This window comes from Papilio xuthus, unplaced genomic scaffold (genome assembly GCF_000836235.2).
Source record: "Papilio xuthus unplaced genomic scaffold, Pxut_1.1 DF824655.1, whole genome shotgun sequence".
NCBI classification, from domain to species: domain Eukaryota; kingdom Metazoa; phylum Arthropoda; class Insecta; order Lepidoptera; family Papilionidae; genus Papilio; species Papilio xuthus.
The window spans coordinates 4,878,732-4,900,149 of record NW_013533994.1 but is presented as its reverse complement, the minus strand read 5'-3'; the positions used below and the strand labels follow the sequence as shown (position 1 = coordinate 4,900,149).

Below are 21,418 nucleotides of genomic sequence, written 5' to 3'. Positions count from 1 at the left end.
TAACAAATTTATATCTCTGTTATTTCAAAAAACCTCATTCTCTTTTAATATTTGTCACAATTATAAATTTTACTATTTTATTTTGATACGCTTCATTCAAAATATTTATTATTAATATTAAGTCCATCCATACAAACTTATCAGCATTAAATTTGCTACTTAACATCAAGTTTGCACAAGTTTACACAAGTTTGAACAAGTTTACACAAGTTTGCACAAATTTTGCACAAGTTTGAACAAGTGTCACATAAGGCACATCACAGCTAACAAGCTATACATAAATGGGGTGGAACTACTTATACAATTACATACTCGTATTATGTATTACATAAGGGTTAATTTAATTTTTAACTCCAATAAATAATTTTATTAAAAAAATTGAAGTTAAATTTTTAAAAAATTGTGTGCATTTGTCGTTATAAATGAGTTCCAAACCCGTGCTACTTGTAAGACTAGAGATACATTGGTCCCGATGTTCAGTCGATCATTATCTCTAGATGCGTGGAGCCGAGTCGCTCCTTGAGGCTCTCCGTGTAGCGAATGTTGCGGGCCCACGCGCGGCAGCGGATGTTTATAATCTGGTGCACTGTGGAATAACATAACAATGTGTTGTAACACCTTCATGATACAGTAAGCGCCCTAGAAGTTAATAAACAAATGAATGCATGCATGAACAGATGAATCGAAGCACTGAAAAAGAAAACTTTAGTTTAAGGAAATGTTTAAGTACTACAGGAATTTAGTAGTTCTTTAGTAAAAAATCGTCTGGATAAATAAAGTAAACATATTTTGAAAATCTTCGACCACTACGCTAAGATAAGCTGACCCTGTCCAGCGTCCTGGGCGGTCGTCCAACAACAGCCTACGCTAAAGCTTTGCCGGAGCAATTCAATACAAAAACATAAATACATACGAGTAGGTTTGAGTAGTTGCACGGCGACTAGCGGACTGAGGTAGCCAGGCGTATTGTCGTATGGGAAGTAGGTCTCTGGCAGGCCAGGGTAGGGCCAGTAGCGCAGCGGGCCTAGAGCCTCCACGTCCGCTGGCCGCTCGCCCGCGCACGACACCCACACCTTGCGACGCTGCAACACGTATTAGTTAAGCACTTAATTGTTATGAAATCACGCTTATATACTAAGGGATTAATAAAAGGTCACATAGGTTGTATGGCAACCAACAGCAATCAAGTATTTTTAGCCTACTTCAAAAAGAAGGAGGTCATCGCTTTCGTAGATGGCTAGAGAGAGATACAAAGAGCCGCCTTGAATTTAAATAATGTAAAAAAGCTGGATAATTCTAATGGTGCTAACTTCTTGTTGCGTGGTTGTCTTGTTTATGTACTCCTTGATGTCTGGCGGCATGCCGGGCGGCAGCGCCGCGGGGTCGTCGTAAAATATGGGGTTCCAGTCGTACAACTGAAAAATAAACGTTATTTCTTCATTAACTACAAGTACTGCTACATTCAAAGTTGTGTAATGTTGCTTAATCATTCCTTAATGTAGATTTCTTAATCTCAACCTATACTAGGAAGCTCCCTTGGAGACTATTTATTTTATCCTTTACTGATGCAACTAGTGACAACACAATAATTAATAGCGTATCTGCTTTCTGTGTGCGAAGTTAGTTTTGTAATCAGAGAAAGTTCGTAAGATAAAAATGCGATGAATGACTTTAGATTTCACCAAATATTGTGGTAAACATGTATAAATGTATTAACCTTATTTAGCTTGATGATGATACAAGGTGTCCTGGCAGGGTAGCCGTAAGCATGCTTATGAGCGCAGGGCCCCAACAGGCTGGTATTGAAGGCACACACCTCTGCGCGCGGCGGCTTTACCTCCCCGCACTCGCGCTGGTTCTCACCCCGCGTCACCAGTAGCGATTTGTTATCGTACGCTGCGGATTCATTGGTAACATTTTAAGAAAACGTATGAATCTCTTTATTTGATAAATTACAGAAGGCAGAGCAACTAAATATTAGCGATTTTTATCTAATCAAAAGTGTCTTCCTTCTGCGATGTCTTTAATTGGTCACTAAGGGTCTCCCTTATTGCAGAATAGACGTAGAGAGTTGTTAAATTTCAAAAGAAGCAAATAAGAATTCATTTCATATTCTACAAACTAGATCTTATTTTTGAACCACATTTCATGGCTCTAGTCTCCTATAAAATTGGCATACATTTGTCCTCGTGTTCGATCAGACATAACCCACAAGGCACTCAATCCTATATTTGGGGCATCGTAAAAGCATAGCAATAAAACATAATGTGGTAGACTCACGTGCAAGGAATTGGTCGATGTTTCGCACGTACTTCTCGTACTGCGAGGCGTTGTCTGCGTCGTACCAGATCAACGCGCCCTCCTCGAACACTAGTGGACGGTGACCCATGCCGGGATTATCACCTGATGAATATTAAATACAATTATTTTATAGCAAAAAATATTTATTTTTATGGTAACTTTGAGAATAATTAACAACATAACTGGTAAAAGAAAAGACATAAAGGATCGGATTGTTTACTAAGGGCCGATGTACACGGACTGCTTTAAGCATTCATTTGGCGGAAATTCTGCATTATTTTTATGTCAAATGTCACCTGATCTGATGACAAATATGATGATTTACCTATGATGGAGTCAGCGAGGGTGAAGTACGGTATCCTGTCGTCCATGGTGGCAAGGAGGCCGCACATACAGATGGAGAAGAAGATGATGATGCAGATGTACATCACCAGGTAGATCAGACCTATTACACCTGCAACAAAAATTCACCATGTTAACATTCCTGCACAAACTAATTAAAAAGAAAGTGTGTAATTATGTCAAACATCACGTTTTACTACAATTTTAAAACACCTATTAAAATTCCGCGTTTCGTCTGATATGTGTGCGTTCCGGAGGCCTAATTAAGTTCTCTTTCCTTTCCCACCCTTTTTCTTATAAGGAAAAGGTGGGAAGTGGAAGTGGACTTTTCGGATGAGAGGATGCATGGGAAGGGCAAATATTTTCTTTCTGTGCATCCTCTCCTCCGTAGATTAAAGGTAGGCAACGCATTAGCAATTGCGTATGTCTATGGGCAACGGTCACTTCGCTATTTCAGCGATTACGATATAAAAAAAATACAATGAGACGTATTTAAAAAAGTTCTTTATTGCTATATACGATTTAATGTAATGTACATGAAATGCATTTAATTCAACACATAAATATAAAAGTTGCAATGTCAAGTGCTAATTGTATAAAATTGTAAAGGCAAGCATTTCTTGCGTGCGTGTTAGCACCTCTTTGTCAACAAGTTGTATTACAAGCCTCCTTAGCCCGGGTTTCCACTGGCGAAACATCTGTACGGAAATAAATTAATCATTTTCATTCTCCTTGAAAAATCAGAGATAATAACATGTTTTGTAGACTTGTTTCGGCAGTGGAAACTCACGATTATTCTGTCACAAACATACTGTTATTATTTCATTAGAGCCTTTTATATTGTTTGTTTAAAATGTGATGTAGCGAAGTTTATAATCATTCTATGATGCAGAGGAACCTTCAGACATACTAGTTACTTAATGGTTAGAACTTCAAAATCAAAAAGACTAATGTTAGCAGTCAAAATTTGAGTTATTCACCGTTGTAAAACTAAAAAAAAAAACAAAATTGTTTTAGCAGAATTGTGGGTTACTTTACCAAAAGTACGATATCGCCCGTTGAGGAAATTTGGAAGCAATTAAAAGACATTTTTCCGCACAAAGACAAGAATAAACATTTCTGATCGAGCAATAAAGTGAATGAAGCAATTTCATTACAGCTTTTATCGAAGCCTCTCCCAAGGTGCGTCATTGTGGCGGAGGGAGGTCGGGGGGAGGGCGGAGGTCACCACCCCCGCCTTGAACAAACTACTGTACTTGATGTACAGACGGACTACAGTATTTTATATGTATGTAGTTCGCTCGTTACCAAGCCGTATTCCTATTTTCGTTTACGACTTGACGTATGTTGGTAGATTTGAACGTTTTATTAGGTCAGTTTTTTCAATGGCAAAATTATTTCATATCTATATTTTAGTAAGTCTATGACCAGAGACAGAAGATCTAGGTACATCGAGGTACTCGAGGAGAGAATGACAAGTCTTATCTATAAAGTAAGTAAATGATTTTAGATACGCTTTAACAGGTGATAGGAGAAGAAAAAGTACTTGGTAATTCAGTAAAAGTTTTCAATGTAAAGTTCCAAACTCTTAACTTCTTTTATTTATTCCCGAATGAATACAAAACCTTAGCTAACACATTTACTTATACATTGCGTGCCACAGAGTAATAGAGATCGATGTAATTCTGTTTACCTGCCGTCACTTATTGCGGACAAACGAAGTTAACTGGACATAGCAAATGTTAGCACAAGGGACAACTGAATACATGAGGATATGTTTACGTCATTTATATACCTGTTTACATAACTTACGAGTTACAGGGTGACATTTTGATAACTAGAGCATCCTATATCTGAATGTATAGTAGTGTAGTAACTCTTGTTTTATCCTGTATTATTTTGTCGATATATGAGAGCCAGCAGAGTGTTTTTAGGGCAACATAACGCAGTCTAGAATACCTAACGTATTGGACTATTATTAGATCTGAGTGTAGTTTTCGGTGCGCGTTTAGCCGTGGTTTATGTGGAAGAGTAAACAGCCCATGACCCGCTATTTCTGAGTGCAAATTGATGGTTGAGAAGAAAGCAAGTGTGGCGAGGTCGACATCTGGAGTCACTATTGCCAATTTACCAATCAACGGGTTTTTGCTAGTGGGAAATCCATGTTTTAAAATAAGTAGAGCTTTTTGTCAATTGGGATAACTTTAGCTTTATTGACTCCTCTCTAACATCTTGGACTAAACTTAGTTAAAAAGGCTTCAGTTAGCTTAGACGGCATATCTAATACTGTCTGTGCCTGTCTGTGTTACTGTGTATTTCACGATGGAGTATGATTAAACGATGAAGGAAGATATCTTTATTTATACTACATCTTGCTTTCAATTATTTCCTTTGAAACTTTAAAAAACGTAAAGAAAGAAAGTCCAAATGTTTCATAAGCAGATAATATCTTAACAGAGACAACGCACACGTCCACAAATTACTTGTTCAATTGATTGTTATCACTTGATGACATTTTAACTATCAGGTATCCTTCATATCATTTTAATAATTGCTTTTATACCAACTTGATAACGATTATATCCTAGAATAAATTAATGTCATTCTATTGATATTTTTATCCTTTTTTGCCCTGTGAAATAAACAGAGACAATTATATATATATATATATATATATATTACCGCACTGGAATTTTACGGTAACAACATACTAGCTGTCAAAGTCATGTTAAACATAAAAATAACTGCTGCATATTTTAATCTTACGTCAATAATGTGTAGGAAAATAAGCCATTACTCTTCATCTATCGAAAAATTCCTGAGTTAACCTGAATTCAAATAAAATATTATACAATTTGTAGAACATTTCAAATATCTGGGTGAGTTACGATCAGCTTTTGGTTTAAAATAGTCGCGGCGTATCGACGTGATTCACTTCGATCTTTCGTCTGCTTATATGTGAAATATTGAATTGAAATACGATTGAACAGATACTTGCATTGAGGATATTAGTAATACTCTGGACGAAAGTAAAGAAAACAAGAAATCATTAAAAAAGCTGTGGAAGGAAGAATAGACCATTAATGATAAAACAAAACGAATAACTATACAAAAACCTTCACTTCTTCCCTGTATTCTCTAAACGTCTTCGTCGTAAAAAAACTAAAACCTTATAAATATAAAAGAAACTCGTGTTAGTTACACTATTTATAACTCAAGAACGGCTTTACCGATATGGCTGAAAATTGGTGAGGGGTAGCTTACAGCCAGGAGACGGATATAGGATACTATTTACTGTTTTTTTTTTCTTTTCGAATTTATGCCTTGAAGAGCAGCTTTTTATTTAACTTATTTATATATTAAGGTTTTTTATATATCCACGCAGACGGAGTCGCGGGCGACAGCTAGCACTTAATAAATGACTTACTGTCGCATACGGAGTCTTTGCTTTGAATTAAGTTTTAGAAATCGAAAAACTAAGCAACTAAACAACTCTAAATGGGGCCGTTAATGTTAATAAAAATTTACTAACATTATTAGTAAGTATTCGATCCGGAAGTCAAAGGACAGTAAAACAAACTCATTAGACTATAAGTGCGTTTAATATAAACGTAATTATTAAGTATGTATTTTTTATATTGCTTTGATATCATATGACAGGAGCGAGGTTGGGGCAAACCGCAGCCGATAAAATGTAACCGTAGAATTACACAGACGCACTTATTTGTCTTAATACACATTATACAAGTTGTTGAGGTGGTACATGCATTGATATATCATTTAACAAGGTTCCATTTTAATCTTGCGTCAATATAACAGCCTCAAATTACCTACAGCTCCTACCAGGGACCTAGAGCAAATCGCAGAGGACCTTGGTGTTCTCCATTGGAGATTTCAAGACCCTCGGAATGGCTCTTGAGTTTTACCATGATTTTAGCGAGACACATGTAACCCTATTTTTTCAAAGGCATTAGTAGTTCTCGTAAGTATTGAAAATTGCAGATATGTATTGGTTTGTTTATGTTTCTTTCGTTTATGAAAACTAGATATAAATTTATATTTCAATGTGAAATTAATATAACATAAAGATAGGAATTACTTTGATGTAAACTATATCCGGGTTGTAATAATTTTGACGTGTGGATGACGTCATCGCCTAAATTTCGCAAAGCCGGTGTACGGGAAGGGTAAACATACGTGAAGGCAAAGTGAATCTCGTCACTGGAATATATTGCCTACATTTTATTAATAAATTATAAATGTTATAAATCAATTTAAAATATTTCACCAAAGAGGTTTCGATCTTATTAATATTATAAATGCGAATGTTTGGATGAATGTATGTTTCTTAGAAGGTATTACTAGAGGGCCGGATGAATCTCGCGGAAATTCGAAATATATGTAGAACAGTTTTTTTAATTCCGCGCTGGCGAAGTCACGGCTAAAAGTTAGTCTTTTATAAAACGAAACGTAAAAATATTTGAGTAACGAACTATAATGAAAGATAATTTATGGAAAATTATCTCGAAATTGAAATTAAACACTACTCTAGTCTACTACATCTACTTTAGAATACTAAATGCTAAATAGTACTATGAATACTATTCTATTAAACCACTTTAACACACGAAGAAGTAGAATAACCCAGCAGATCATAATTCGATCCGATTTTCAATTCGATGGTCGGAGTTCTATTCCTTGTTCAACTTGATGTACTAAACTTTAACGTATTCTGTTTAAAAAATACTTAAGAATTATTTAAATACACCGTAACTGAAAACGTAATTGAAAAAATAACTATTTTTACTTCATTAACATTCCGAATTTTAATTACGCATAAAGTTTCATATTTAAATGTTTTCATAAATATGTATGTAAAAAACTTACCCCATCTATGTCCCGTTCGTCCTAAGAAGGTCCTTTCCTCGGGGTTCCATATCGCGTAGCGTATCTTCTGAAGCAGAGGGCGCTGCGGCGGGCGGCGGCAGTAGTTGACCACTCCGTTGGCTTTGTCGGCGCCCATCCTCCTCGCTGCCTCACGATGCACTGACAAGCTGCCTCCGACTCGCCCAACCACGTACATATTGCGAATCTACGCGAGTTTTGTACCTAAGTTAATTTTGCATCTGAGAGACTATCTACTTATACATTTAACAATAACGTCTTCCTACTACTTTAATTATATAAAATAATATATAATAACCCATACAAGGTGTAAGAAACTTATTAAAGGCAATTTTGTATACAAAATTTTCTTAATTTCTCTAATGCAAAAATTTCTATTTCTGTAGCAAAAACTAATTAAAACATACTATAGGGACTAGGTAACGAACCTACGGCTACAAGAATTTTTTTATTTGCCATCTGCGTACATAATCTATGTTAAAAAGGCCGCTATCCACCCAAATCTAGTGACAACCGGCGCCGCCCGCCCGCCCCGGCCCTCCGGTACCAATTATCCCTCCATCCGCCCTCAGGCCGCCCCTCGCCGCCCCGCACCGGCTACTTAGCTAAGTAACCTCCCGGTTGACACTGACATACACCGGAAGATAACTTACCTGGATTAATAAGTTCTATTGCTGATACCTGAACACTATTATTACATACATAGACTGATATATTCAATCTAAAGGTGGATTTCCACTGTTGAAAAACTTGTCTAAACGCATATTGTGATATCTTCCTAAACAATGTAACTCGGATATGTATGTTGGAGGTGTCTTTGCAGAAGAATTTCATATTAAGTTCGATTTCTAACGTTGTTCTTTTATCAAAGATTTAATTACAGTACACAGCCGATAGATGGCGCTCTACAATGTACATATGGAACGTTTAACAATCATGAGTAGGGCAGTGAATTCTGAGAGGTAAAGTGTAACTCGTGAAGAAACAAAGGAAAGAAAACTCATAAACATTACTTATTTAATTTATTTATTACAAATAAATAAAATAATTCATACCAAAAATTATAACAAACATTCAAATGTTATATTAATTTATACAAAAATTTTAAATGACATTTACCTTATTCAATTTTAACTCATTTAACTTTAGTTTCATAATAAATATATTATTTCCTAAATACGACAATAAGTTTTAGGTATTCAATAAGGAAATGCAAATATCTTATTTTAAATAATTTTGTTCATAGGAAAAAGCATTTTTGGACTAACAAAATTAAAATTAAACAAACATTTTAAATAAGGAATAAAAGTAAATTATCTAACAATTTTGCTATTAAATTAATTCCTATTTTTATTCTATCAATAGTAAACATTAATGGGCTGTCAATTTAAAATTAGTTTTTAAAGGCCACTACATTAGTTAAGTTTTAACTGACGAACTAAGGGCCAGACAAAGTGAATTCGCTTCAAAACGATTCAATAACGAATTTAAAAAATGTACAAAACTGAGGCGCAACAATCACGTTACTTATCGAATGTCAGTTCTATACATTTTTGAAGTTCTTTTTAAAATATCTTTGGACCGAATGCACTTTGTATAGCCACTCTGTTCAGTTAAACCTTAACGTCTATAGCTTACTGCCGAAAAACCTATAAATATAATATGTAGTTAGTAATTACAAAAGGAAGTATTCCTTTACACTTACAGTAGTGGTGATATAAACACTTTCATGACAAAAAAGAACAACATTATAATGAAATCTATCATATTAAATGATATACTGCCAGACAAATAGAAGTGTTGAAAATATTTTTAAGGTAAAAGGCAGTTTTAATAACATAGGTAATTGGCAATAATCTTTATCAGCGGCACACTACACGTCCCCACTGTGGAGCTCGAAGCCTACCCTAAATTAGGAGTAAGTGAGACATAGTCAACGCTGGCTCATATATCTTTGAATTTCTACGCAGAAATGTACAGGTTGCATCACGATGTTCCTTCACCGTAAGAAGCGACAAAACTGTAATTGATTAAGGTTCGGCACAGAGGCACCGACCACAGCCACCGGTGGCAATCGACAACCAGTTCACACAAATGTAAGAAGAATTGTGTGATTGTATCTGGTCACCGGTGGCTGTGGTCGGTAGCCCGTCAGCGCCGAGCCTTAGTGGTTCTAAAGAAGGGTAAAGGCTTCTTAAATGTAATAGAAATGAAAATCAATATATTAACACACTAACCACTAACAGGTGGGTCAAATGCCTATTTATTATATGTTGTTGTTTGCATTACACATCTCACTAAGTGATAAATAAATTCTATATGTCAATCATAAAAAGGTAAACTTACATATATAAGTTTTTCAACTCTTCAGCGTAGGGTTAAAAACAATATTTATATCTATTATTAATCTAAAAATGTACGTCAAACAGTGTGTTATCATTACGTTTTATACAAGTATTCTAAATGAAGGCCGTGAAAACTTATAGTTCTCTAAATTCACAATTATTTACACTCGCGTTTCAATTTTGTACTTAATAGGTACAAATAATTGGTCAATAAACACATGAAAAACATACAGACACTAAAATAAATAAAATAACATGCATCTTTAGTTTTTATTAACCCAACTATTTATTAATTCATCCAGGTGTAGACTCGTCAAGGAGACTACAAGCGAAGCCGTTTGTCCCCCAACATTGAATCTCCGAGATCGTCGCTGTGAACAATTCACCGCCGTCACGTCATTTTAATCACGGACTAAAATTAGCTCGTGACGGTGTCGGAGCCGGTGACGGTGTTGGTGGACAAGCGGCCTTACTTTATTAAACTTATGACGTCACATTTTGTAATAACATCCCTTAGCTATAGCCAAATGGAACTACTTACTATACAAATTAACTCACAGGATTGATGAGAATATTAAAATCGTCTTCAACTATGCAATAGGGTGACCACGTTGTTTCTAAGAACTGGATCGATGCCAGGAAATATCCGTACTTATATGTCTGCTGCAAGTTTCTCGTACTGTCCCAGTTGTAGCTGTATCCGAGTGTAACCTGACGGCTCCTTCAGACTTTTGTTGTATTCAATGTTCTTTGCCCACGCCCGGCAGCGAATCACCGCTGTTTCGTTTCTCACTAGAATAGAAAAAGATAGCCATCATAATGTATCGCAGTGTAAACCATATAATGTTACGTTTTAAGAGTTCCGTACCTCATAGGAAAAAAACGGAACCCTTATAGAATCAACTTGTTGTCCGTCCGTCCGTCTGTCAAGACCCTTTTTCTATAATAATCTTACTTTTATTTCTTAATATATCATACTAATATTATAAATGCGAATGTTTAGATGGATGGATTTGTTAGAAGATATCACCAGAACGGCTCAGCGAATCTTCATCAACACAGGCTACTTATTAAGTTTTTGTGATTCGGCGCAGACAGAGTCGCGGGCGTCGGCTAGGCCCTATATATTTTTTTTTAATATCGATATACTTGATTTTAGGTATTGTAGGAGGGGTAATCTAAAACTTCATCACTTATCATCAGATATTTAATCGTAGGGTGGGTTAGGTTATGTTAGGTGGGTCAAAAAGTTACTAAAACACATTACAATTAATGGTAAATATATGTACCTGATGGTGTGACTTTGACCGGTATGAGCGGGCTGTTGTATCCCGCCTGGTTGAGGAACGGATAGAACCGGCCCGGCAGACCCATGCCCCACGGATACTCTATCTTTGTTTCGTTCAACTTCTCCTCCCAGCAAGAGATCCAGATCTGCTCAAGCTGTAGAAATGAGAAGATAAATAAATGTAACAATATAAAAAAAATATTGCAAAATGTGTAAATTGAAAAATTATTTAAATTGAGAATACTGTTTTAATAGAGAAATACAATGAATAAGTTAGTTTTGTACTTTCTTTAGCAAAGATAACATGAGAGTTTGATATTTGGTATAACGGTCACTTGTCCTAATTATTATGAAACAAAGCATTAATAATAAAAATCTTTTGTTTCCTCGCTGCCTACCTCATTAGCGGGCAGGGCTGTGATGTATTCCACTAGACTACTGTCCATGTCTGACGGCAACGAATTTAGTTCATAGAAATCTGGCTTCCATCCGTAAATCTGTAAACGATGGTAATTACATAAATTTTATGTGACTTTTATTGACCACAATTCTTTATATATTTTTGTCATCAGCAATTTATTTTTACGATGATAATATTACGTCTACTCAATCGAATAGCACACATTAACCTTCATGGTTTTTTCCATGATATTCGACACAGTTCTTTGTATGTACCGACCTAATTGGTAGACAGTTAAAAATTTGACTGGTATTCGAATTCTAGCAAAGATAAACACCTTAGAATTTAATGTATTATATAAAAATAAAAAACAACTGCCAATAGATTAAAACTCCAAGGAGGCTGTTCTCGACCTATCTGTGAGAGATAGATTCAAGTTTCTTGTCTCAAATTATGTAGATTTTTTGGCCACTCACCCTGTTCAACTTGATGAAAAAACAAGGCGCGTCTGGGAAGCCATAGTTGTCTTCGGCTGAACAGCTACGCTTAGATGTGAACCAGCTCTCGTTTTTGTATGCTGAAAAATTATAAAATATAGGTACTATTAAACTTAAGGTTAATATTCAGTACCAGCATAATCAAAGTAGGTTACTTTTAGTTCCCCAGTTATGTCGACCAGGTACGATCTCTAACAAATTCATAGAATTTTCTATTAAAAAAATGTAAATTCTTTTTTAGAAATGGACTCACGTGATAAAAACTCCTGAAGCTCTTTAATATATCTATCACTGGAGGCATCATCAGTGATTTTGACCAGCACACCATCCGCCGGCAGCGGCCTGAACGCCACACCAGGGTTGGCACCTGCAATTAATATAAATAAATGTAAATCAAGTGATATTTATCATGTCGTTACAACCCTAATGGGTTGACTTAAAAGACGTATATGTTACTTGTAAGTTACTTTAAATGAAAAGCTCAGTTATCAAGGCGTCGAGGCATACAGAGAAGCCCGTATTGATTAATTAAACAATTTTCCTTCCTATTTCACGTAATTAAAATACATTTCTCTCCTCCAGAAAATCTCTCAAAAAAAGGATTATTAACGAATTTTTATAGAATGTTTTGGACTTTAAAAAGTAGGAAAATTGGAGCTGCACTTTATTTGTATTTTTGTCGATAATATTTGTGTGTTTCGCATCACTAGTTGCAAAATATTTGTCGACGCAATATAGTGTAGTGTTTGCACTAATCCATACGACGGCATAATCTTTGTCAACTTGTACATAACAATACATTTTGCATTTAGAAACACGTGATATTTAAATGTAATATTACATTACAGTTTAATATTATGTTCTTTCACATTTTTATAGTGAGTTTCCACTGCTAACACAACTAGATACCTATATATCTGTAACTATACATTCCTTGCTCTCATCTATACCACATATAATACAATATTATATTAGTATTATAAAATAATTAAGAACTAACTAACACTTACGTCTGAGTCACGTCTTCGGAGTTTATCCGAAGACGGCACCGACTATGTCTGAAACTGACGCCGGTGGTCCCTACTAAGGGCGAAAATAATGTTTCAATATTGTTAAAACAATTTAAATAAGTTTTAACTGTCGCCCGTAACTCCTTCCGCGCATTATTAAAAAAAACAATAAGTAGCCTATATATTCTTTCACATTATTTTCTACATCTGTGCCGAATTTCATCAAAATCCGTTAAGAGGTTCGGTAGATACCATCAAACAAATATCGATCCGTCCATCCAAACTTTAGCTTTTATAATATTAGTAACATTATATTATTAAATACTATACTAGTATTATATTATATTATTAAAGATAGCCTTATATTTAAATGAACATAACATTTTATGGAATTTTACAATGAAGTTGACCTTTTGAATAGATCTCAATTACCTGTTTTAACAAGAGTATAAAAATTTAACCCTAGTTTAAATTACTAGCATCCTTTACCACTTTAACTGTTACCAGTGAATTTGCTATAGTATATGACTACCAGCTTTTTGGGCGGACATTCCTGTTTTTTTTTTTAAATATGAATATCAATTAAATTAATAATTTCTCAGATTTCTTTTTAGCTGTTATAATAAAGAAGATGGACTAAAAGTCTCCGACTTATCCTACTTTTGTCATGTTAATATGGTAACCCTTTTTTTTCAGAGGGGAATGCTTTATGCATACTCCGCGCCCCGGGGGGGACGCGGTAGTTATGTGGGATTCTCCTCCATAGCGGAGGCATACCCACTAAACCCCTCTGTTCCTCCAACGCATCGGGACGGGACCACGGGCACGCTTTCGCTCTCGTCCGCGGCCCAATATGGTAACCCTAGTTGCACGTAACATAGAGTTAATTAAATTGTGGCACGCGTGAAAATTATATTTTTATGCTTCATTGTAATCGACAAGGAAAATGCATTATCAATTGTTTTAAGCGTTAATTTATTGCTATAGTTTTTTCCGTATGACTATTTATGAAATACAGTATTTTTCCGAGCAATAAATGTACTCTAATACTAGTAGTAAATAAATAGTACAGTACTAAATCTTATCCTTAAAGTTTAGTTAATGCAGACTAAAGTCCGAGCTAAAATCCAGTTATGGTAATTGAAATTCTTTTAAGCGGGAAAAATGTCTAACACTCGTAACATTTATGACTTATTCATTCAAACTAGTATAAAATGCAGGAAAACGTTATTAACAATAAGTAAAATATGCAGATGCAGATGCAGATATGCAGAAATCTTTCCGCAGATGTAAATATTATAGAGGTAAAAATGATCTGTTTAACATAAATTCTAAAAGTTTGTGAAGAGCTTTAAAAACAATTCGATCACATATTGAACTCCAATAACATTAAATACCTAATAGATAAATAGCTGTAATTTATACTGGCCATTTGAATTGGCACGTCTGCAATAAGCATATTCTAAAACCGCACGTGCCAACTCAAGCGATGGATGTATTTGTAACTCTCTCACCTATCAATGAGCTGTCAAGTATGAAGGAAGGCTTGTTGTTGTCCAGTGTTAGGAAGAGACCGCCCATGCACAGTGAGAACAGCAGAGCTAGCACCGCGTAGAACACCGAGTAGAACACCACTGCTATACCTGCAATAACACATATAATCCTCATTAACTAAACGTCTATTTCCAGTTAAAAGCTGACCGCTGACTGAAAAACTAACACTAAAGTTCTTCTAGCGCGTCTATAATTTTGTACAGTAGTAGCGCCAGTGGAAATAGATGTTGCATTTGTGTCGAAAAAAGTGGATATTGTAGTCCCGTGATGGAGGAATTTTTATTCTGTACCAAAATCAACGCTAACCGACGGATAAGAGGGGGGAGGGGAGCTAAGCTATTATTATTTTTTACTCCAAATAAAACGCTTGTCAACTATTTTTGTGTTATCTATCTCTATCTGTTGGCGACACACTTGTTCTGAACCATCTTGGTATTAAATGGTAGAGGAAATAATACTGTATTCATAATTTCGCTCGCTCGAACGTACACATCTACTGTTTAGATCAACAGACGGTGTGATTTCAATAGGGCAGTCTATGATTTTATAGTCTATTTAAATTTGATGAGCACACATCGCCCGCGAACTAATTCGGTCTTCGCACGTCACTAGCGAAGGGCACACGGTATCGCCGAGGCGTGGTCGGCACGGGAAGTTAACTATTTATCTCATAAACTAAGAAAAGAACGTAAGGGAATGGGAATAACATGCGAAAAACTCCGATGTTGTTGCCAAGTCGCTTGCCAAACACCAATATATTGATCGGTCACATGACTTGAAAGGGCAATGCCCCAGCAATAAGTTAGAAAATGTATTCCTTACTAAGAAGTTCACGTTCTTAGGTGATGTACTTCTGCCGTATTTGGACCCGATAAGATCGGCAAATGGCTATTAACATATCTATCTCAATCGACCTAAATAGAGCGTACATTTTAAAATAAATTTAAATAAAAGAAATCATGGATTACGTAGGTACTTTTTGAATAGAAGTACCGGTTTCTTAGATCGGGAACAGCTCTTTTATAACAAGGATCAGTTATTGTCTGTGATGCAATTACTAATGAAGTGTATTTTATATGAATGATATGAAAATAGTAATTGTAATAAATATTAATTGTGTATGACAAATAACAACCGGAAGGGTGTCAGCCCTTCGCCGCTGTATCCATGTCAATTGCTGAATTTACGCAATAGTCTACCGCTATGACGAAAAAGAGCAAGCGGTAGCCAACACCTGGATCGCAAATTGATACCTTATTTGACAACAATTAGAGTTTAAAATGAAACAATTCGCCATGTCGGCGACGATACGTGTGACGAAAGCACCGGCTAAATCCGTTGTGGCGGCGCCTAAAATAGCACTCGGACGCATTTCTACGTCCTTAGTGCAAATAAATTGATTTTTATGTTTTGTATTTAAGTGCTGGCCACACCGACAATGGCCGCCGTAATGTGCAGATTCCCGCCAAAAAGTGACAGCTATGAAGAATTTAATAAAATATGTAATGATGATATTTTTTATAGAGTCGTAAAGTAATGGACAGTTTTATAATAACGATGCCGTTTAGATTTTAAAAAGGGTAAATAGTAAATATATTTTATTTCTTATGTAAGCTTTTCAAAGTTTTTTTATACTACTTTTAGACTATGTCTTTTGTCTGAATTTACGTTGATAATGATAGTCGGAATTTACGTTGCTAATTACAAAATTGAGATAAAAACAAATATTTCCATATCTATTGAGGCCACGTTGCTAAGGTATCTCATTTTGTAATTACAATTAAGTAAATGATAATTACACGTTAACTAGACATTTAAATACTGAATTATAACAGAAGATTTTCACTGCAGTGACTCTTGTTTTGACATTCAATGCTATCTCTCGCATTCTCTTTTGAAACAACAGAGACAACAATATCCGTCAAATCTTCCTAAAATCGAAATCCACAGTTATTTTATTTTAAACAATAACATGTTTATAATTCAGCAAATGTTGAAGGAATCTTGTAGTGACGTGCTGAACGTTCAAAACATAAATAACCCTTGTATACTCACGTTTTAGTTTATGAGAATTCGACGTGTGTTTTGTTGCTTTAATTTAATATTGTTTACATAACTGGATGTAAAATTTTACTATAATAAATATACTCTAGAGTTTTCTGAAATAGCAATTACATCCCGCCGCGACAAGGATTAACAGACAGGCACACTGATCAGACTGTACGAGGAATTGCTTGACAATTGAGGCGTGTCTTCTGTGTACACCAGGTGAGACTCGTCCGTGCTAAAGACGTTGGTGTTGCTGGCTTTACTACTATTAAACGGACATGACTTCCTTAAATGAACAGACGAGGGGAGGCATAGAAAGACATTTCCTCTTCCTATATTGAGTTATACAGGAAGGGAACATACCTTATATTTGTACGAAATATTAAATCTATAAGATTGTATTACAAAATTGTTAATTTCAATAAATTCGTATATTTATTTCGTTGAATATAAGCAACGTTATTTAAAGATTGTAGCATTAAATCACAAACTAATAAACATCTTACATAACTCAAAGCCAAATAACATAAATAGAATATTAATAAAACGTGTTTTCTACTTATACAAGCTTGAACACAAGGCGAGATCGACCCTTCCACAAACCCTCGGCCAAACCTTTATCTGTTCACAAAGCACGATACTTGCTATGTTAAAACACAAAACGGGTTGTGTTGTGTCCTTGAAGTTACAATAGGCACGAATGAATGCAGATGGGAGCCGCTAGGGCCTCTATACACATTCATCTGGCCCACATACAACTCAAACGGAATTGATTTCTATAAAGACCTTCGCTCAGATTGCTCACATTACATTTCAAAGCGAATATAGTTCGTACAAAGTTTAATCGACTGATGTGAAGTTAGCAATTAACGCTTTAAAAAGTTAATATTTTAAAAATATGTAAGAACTTCAGTGCAGTAATCCACATTTCATCAAACCGTATAATAATCTTAATTGATCCTGAGCTATAGGAACGTTTAATTCATCAATTATGGAGAAAAGATAAAAATTACTTAGAAAGTTGTGTTAACGCAACCACAGAAATTATTTTGCTTGTCGTTTATTTAAGTTAAACGTCATCTCTCGTGATAAAATAATGAAATGGAACCTCGTACGTATAGACAGGTTATATAATACGTGAATAAATAATATTGAACTTTATTGCGGTTTTTTATGACCGCAATAACTATGTCTTTATAATGTCAGGTGTAAAACTTATGCAATTGTCAAATGGAAGCAGACAGATGATCATAAACGTCAGTAAATATAAATATTTAGGTATGGAAATATATATCAGGAATAATGATACAACTAGCTGTCGCCCTCGACTGTGTCCGCGCGGGATTAAGGAAACTAGCCTATGTGTTCTTTCAGCCTGTATTTTTTTTTCTTTTTTTTTATATCAGAAGAGGGCAAACTAGCAGCGGGAACACCGAGGTGTTCAACGACGCCCATGGACATCAGCAATACCAGAGGAACCGCAGATGCGTTGCCGGACTTTGAGGTGGTGATAGGCTCGCTTCTTGAAGGACCCTAAGTCGTATTGGTTCTACATCTATAACAAACATCCATCCATCCATCCAAACATTCGCATTTATATTAGAAGTTATAAGTAAGTAGTAGTAGAAGTAAAATGAAGTAAAAAATTGCAAATGTGTACAAATTTCTATGGTTTCTATGCAATTTAAAGTAATTGCTTCATTTATATGCATAGTTAACGGAATTCAAAAAATTCTTTAAAGTATGTTATCCATCTTGCTGTAAAGTTTGCATCACCATGGCCAACTCGATTTTCCCTGGGGTTAATGACATAATAACCTACAAAATAAAGATTATAGACCAAGAGCCTCGTTGATTTCCACAACTTTTTAATAAAAATTGAATTAATTATACATCCTTATTTCTATAATTACATATAGTCTTAAATCTATGATATAAAATAAAATATTTAAAAAAAAACGAATAATTTACTTTTTAATTACTTTCGAAATGTAAACTAACAAATAAACCAGACAAATGTCTTTGTATTCTTTATCACTAAATCGTAAAGAAGATTGAATCCAGCCGCTCCAAGAAACGATAAATTGTGGGAAAACAAACATATCTTAGAAAAAACGACCAGTATTCAGTCTCTTTTGCATACCAAAATATCTGCATTCGTTTGTTAAAAATCGGACGTTAAAATTTTATCTCATACATTTATTTAATGTTACATTTTACTATTATAATATTATAAATTCGAAAGTTTAGATGGATGGATGTCTAAAGATATCTCCAGAAGGGCTCAACGGATCTTTATGAAATTTAGCACAGACGTAGAATATAGTCTGGAAGAACACATAGGCTCCTATAACGTTTTGTTTTTAATTCCAAGCCGATAGAGTAGAGGGCGACAGCTAGTTTTGATTTTTTTTTATTTTATTATTAATTAAAATTATTGCTTATAGAAATGTTCAACAAAATTCTTTCTTATCGTGCTGAGTACGCGAACAAATTTGAAGGAGATGTCGATACTGCCGTACAAATACCTTGTGACCTTTGATAAAAGAATCAATTAATATAAAACCAAACAAGTCGTAGAATTTATTACAAAGAACTATTAAACAATAATTTATAGATTAATTTTTTGCAACTTTGCAAAAGTTTAGAGTTCATCTTAAATAGGTTGTCCGAAAAGGACACGTACTGTTACTGTTAAAAAGGATTCAGCGAATAAATCGTTAAAGTAACCATTGGCGGGAAACTAGGTGAGCTTACGGTCTCAATCAGATGGTATATTTTGTAGTATAAGGAATCTACACTAAGCAGCTTCTTAAGTAACTCTTAAAGGACTCTCGATGACAAATAATTATAAACAATTATTTGGAAACAAGCTAAAAAACTTCCCATAGTGACATATTTATGAGACGTTTTCAGAGTATTTTACGAGTCGATTAGAGTCAGTTGGAGCGTAACGCGGCATCGCATGCGAACATAATCAATTACTCCATTTATTGACATCGCCCGATTGCAATTAAAAAAAAAACGAAATACATTCAGCCAGTATTTGTTATTGTCTTGTCATTTGTTTAAAAATATATAAAAGTCAATGGCATTTGACCTTGATTAATTACATTTAGGTATTTGATAATGGATATAATTGACGTATGCAGCTAGTTAGCAACGAATATGTACATTGTGTGATGTAATAAATAGATTATTCTAATACAATGTACATTGGAACTAATAGTTAATATAAACTGTTCACTTAAAATACAATTTGCACACTGAGAAACATAATTGTAAGATAAAAAAATAAAAACTATAAGATGACAGTAAGTTTAAACGAAGTTACACAAAAAAAATCTCACCCCATCTCTTCGGCGTTCTTCCCAAAATGCTTCCATCACTGGGGTCGTAAAAAATTTTTGCAATTCTATCCCCAAAGGACCCCGTGGGGGGTGGGGCCCGAGCCCACTCCGACCCTTCAACACCGTTCGACTTGCTGGCCATTTATTACACGTAAAAAAAATATTAAAATCAACTTATGTCACGTTACGTTACGATAGAAACATCGATTAGTAGCAATTTAACAAGCGACTACTCGCATCGAGGGCTTTTATGCGACTGCGCGTACGCACGCAACGTGCGCGCGCTTGGACGCACGTGTGTGACGTCACTTGCATGAAGTGCCGCTGCAGTGTAGTGCCGACCCAACAAGTATCGCCCGCACAATGTTTACAGAATTTCGCTCACATTTCGTAATACTTAATGGGAACACCACTTGTGTAGGTCACCAACACATGTGGAAATGGGAATACATAAAATTGTATGTTTTTCATTTATATCTAACAATTGATCATTTACTAATACTCCTTCGAGAAGTATGGTACTATTGCTATTGCCAATAGAATCTCATTTAGGCGATATGACATCATCATCATCATCAGCTCATTATAAGTTTCCAATTAGAGGCTCGGAGCCTATCCTAAGTCATCAACAACGCTGGCCCAATGCGGGTAGACTTCACACATATCTTTGAATTTCTTATGTATTGCATCACGATATTTTCCTTTGCGTTCGACGATGTACGTCGGATAAATGTGCATATGTAAATCGAAAAACACATTAGTACATGGCGGGATTTGAACCCAGGACCTGCAGTTTACAAGTCAAGTGCTTTAATTCTATACGATACATATTACAACGGCGACCAACGAGGTAGGTTCACAGTATAAGCAGTAATGTACTTTAGTTAGCAACGAACATTGACTGTTGAATTAAAAGATGGCAACCGTCTCTAATGAAGTGATGTGTTGACGTCGGACCGTTTGCACAAATTGATAGATTTGTAGTACATGTGATCACAATTGTGTTGCATTAACTTTACCATGGTTGTGTTGCCACGCCCTATCGTAATCGTTTCCTAGTTCGAATTCATTGTTAACCGCTAAAATTGGACGAGACCTTTGCCCAATTTTAGACAAAAAAGTTCATGTTTTTATTATCTAAATTAAAAAACTATTAGCTTGCAATAATTTTTCATTTTGAACACTCCACACGAACCGCTTAGATTTATATGAAATGTAAATAGGCACGTTTAGTTGACGCATCATGATTTCCAGTGTTATGTTTCGTTAATAAATGTTAACATCGCATCATAAGTGAAACACGCAACAATATGCATCGTCCGTGCTGCTGTTTGTTTGTACATTTATTAATATAGCGCATAGAAACAATTGTCTGAT

General features: G+C 35.2%; 2 protein-coding genes across 2 annotated transcripts; both read right to left on the bottom strand.

Annotated features, from left to right (window-relative positions):
* Positions 1–95: 95 nt before the first annotated feature.
* Positions 96–7,678, bottom strand: LOC106127696 (sodium/potassium-transporting ATPase subunit beta-1). The gene is made up of 7 exons (XM_013325897.1): positions 7,531–7,678; positions 2,627–2,755; positions 2,281–2,403; positions 1,718–1,896; positions 1,311–1,415; positions 914–1,082; positions 96–586 (listed from the first exon to the last, which is right to left on the bottom strand). Exons 1-7 carry the CDS (start codon positions 7,664–7,666, stop codon positions 477–479), a joined length of 951 nt encoding a protein of 316 aa, XP_013181351.1. The 5' UTR covers positions 7,667–7,678; the 3' UTR covers positions 96–476.
* A 1,060-nt stretch (positions 7,679–8,738) lies between these two features.
* Positions 8,739–20,318, bottom strand: LOC106127759 (sodium/potassium-transporting ATPase subunit beta-1). The gene is made up of 7 exons (XM_013325992.1): positions 20,042–20,318; positions 14,603–14,731; positions 12,332–12,445; positions 12,058–12,158; positions 11,580–11,678; positions 11,183–11,336; positions 8,739–10,685 (listed from the first exon to the last, which is right to left on the bottom strand). The coding sequence occupies exons 1-7, from the start codon at positions 20,181–20,183 to the stop codon at positions 10,546–10,548; spliced, it is 879 nt and encodes a 292-aa protein (XP_013181446.1). The 5' UTR covers positions 20,184–20,318; the 3' UTR covers positions 8,739–10,545.
* Positions 20,319–21,418: the final 1,100 nt, after the last annotated feature.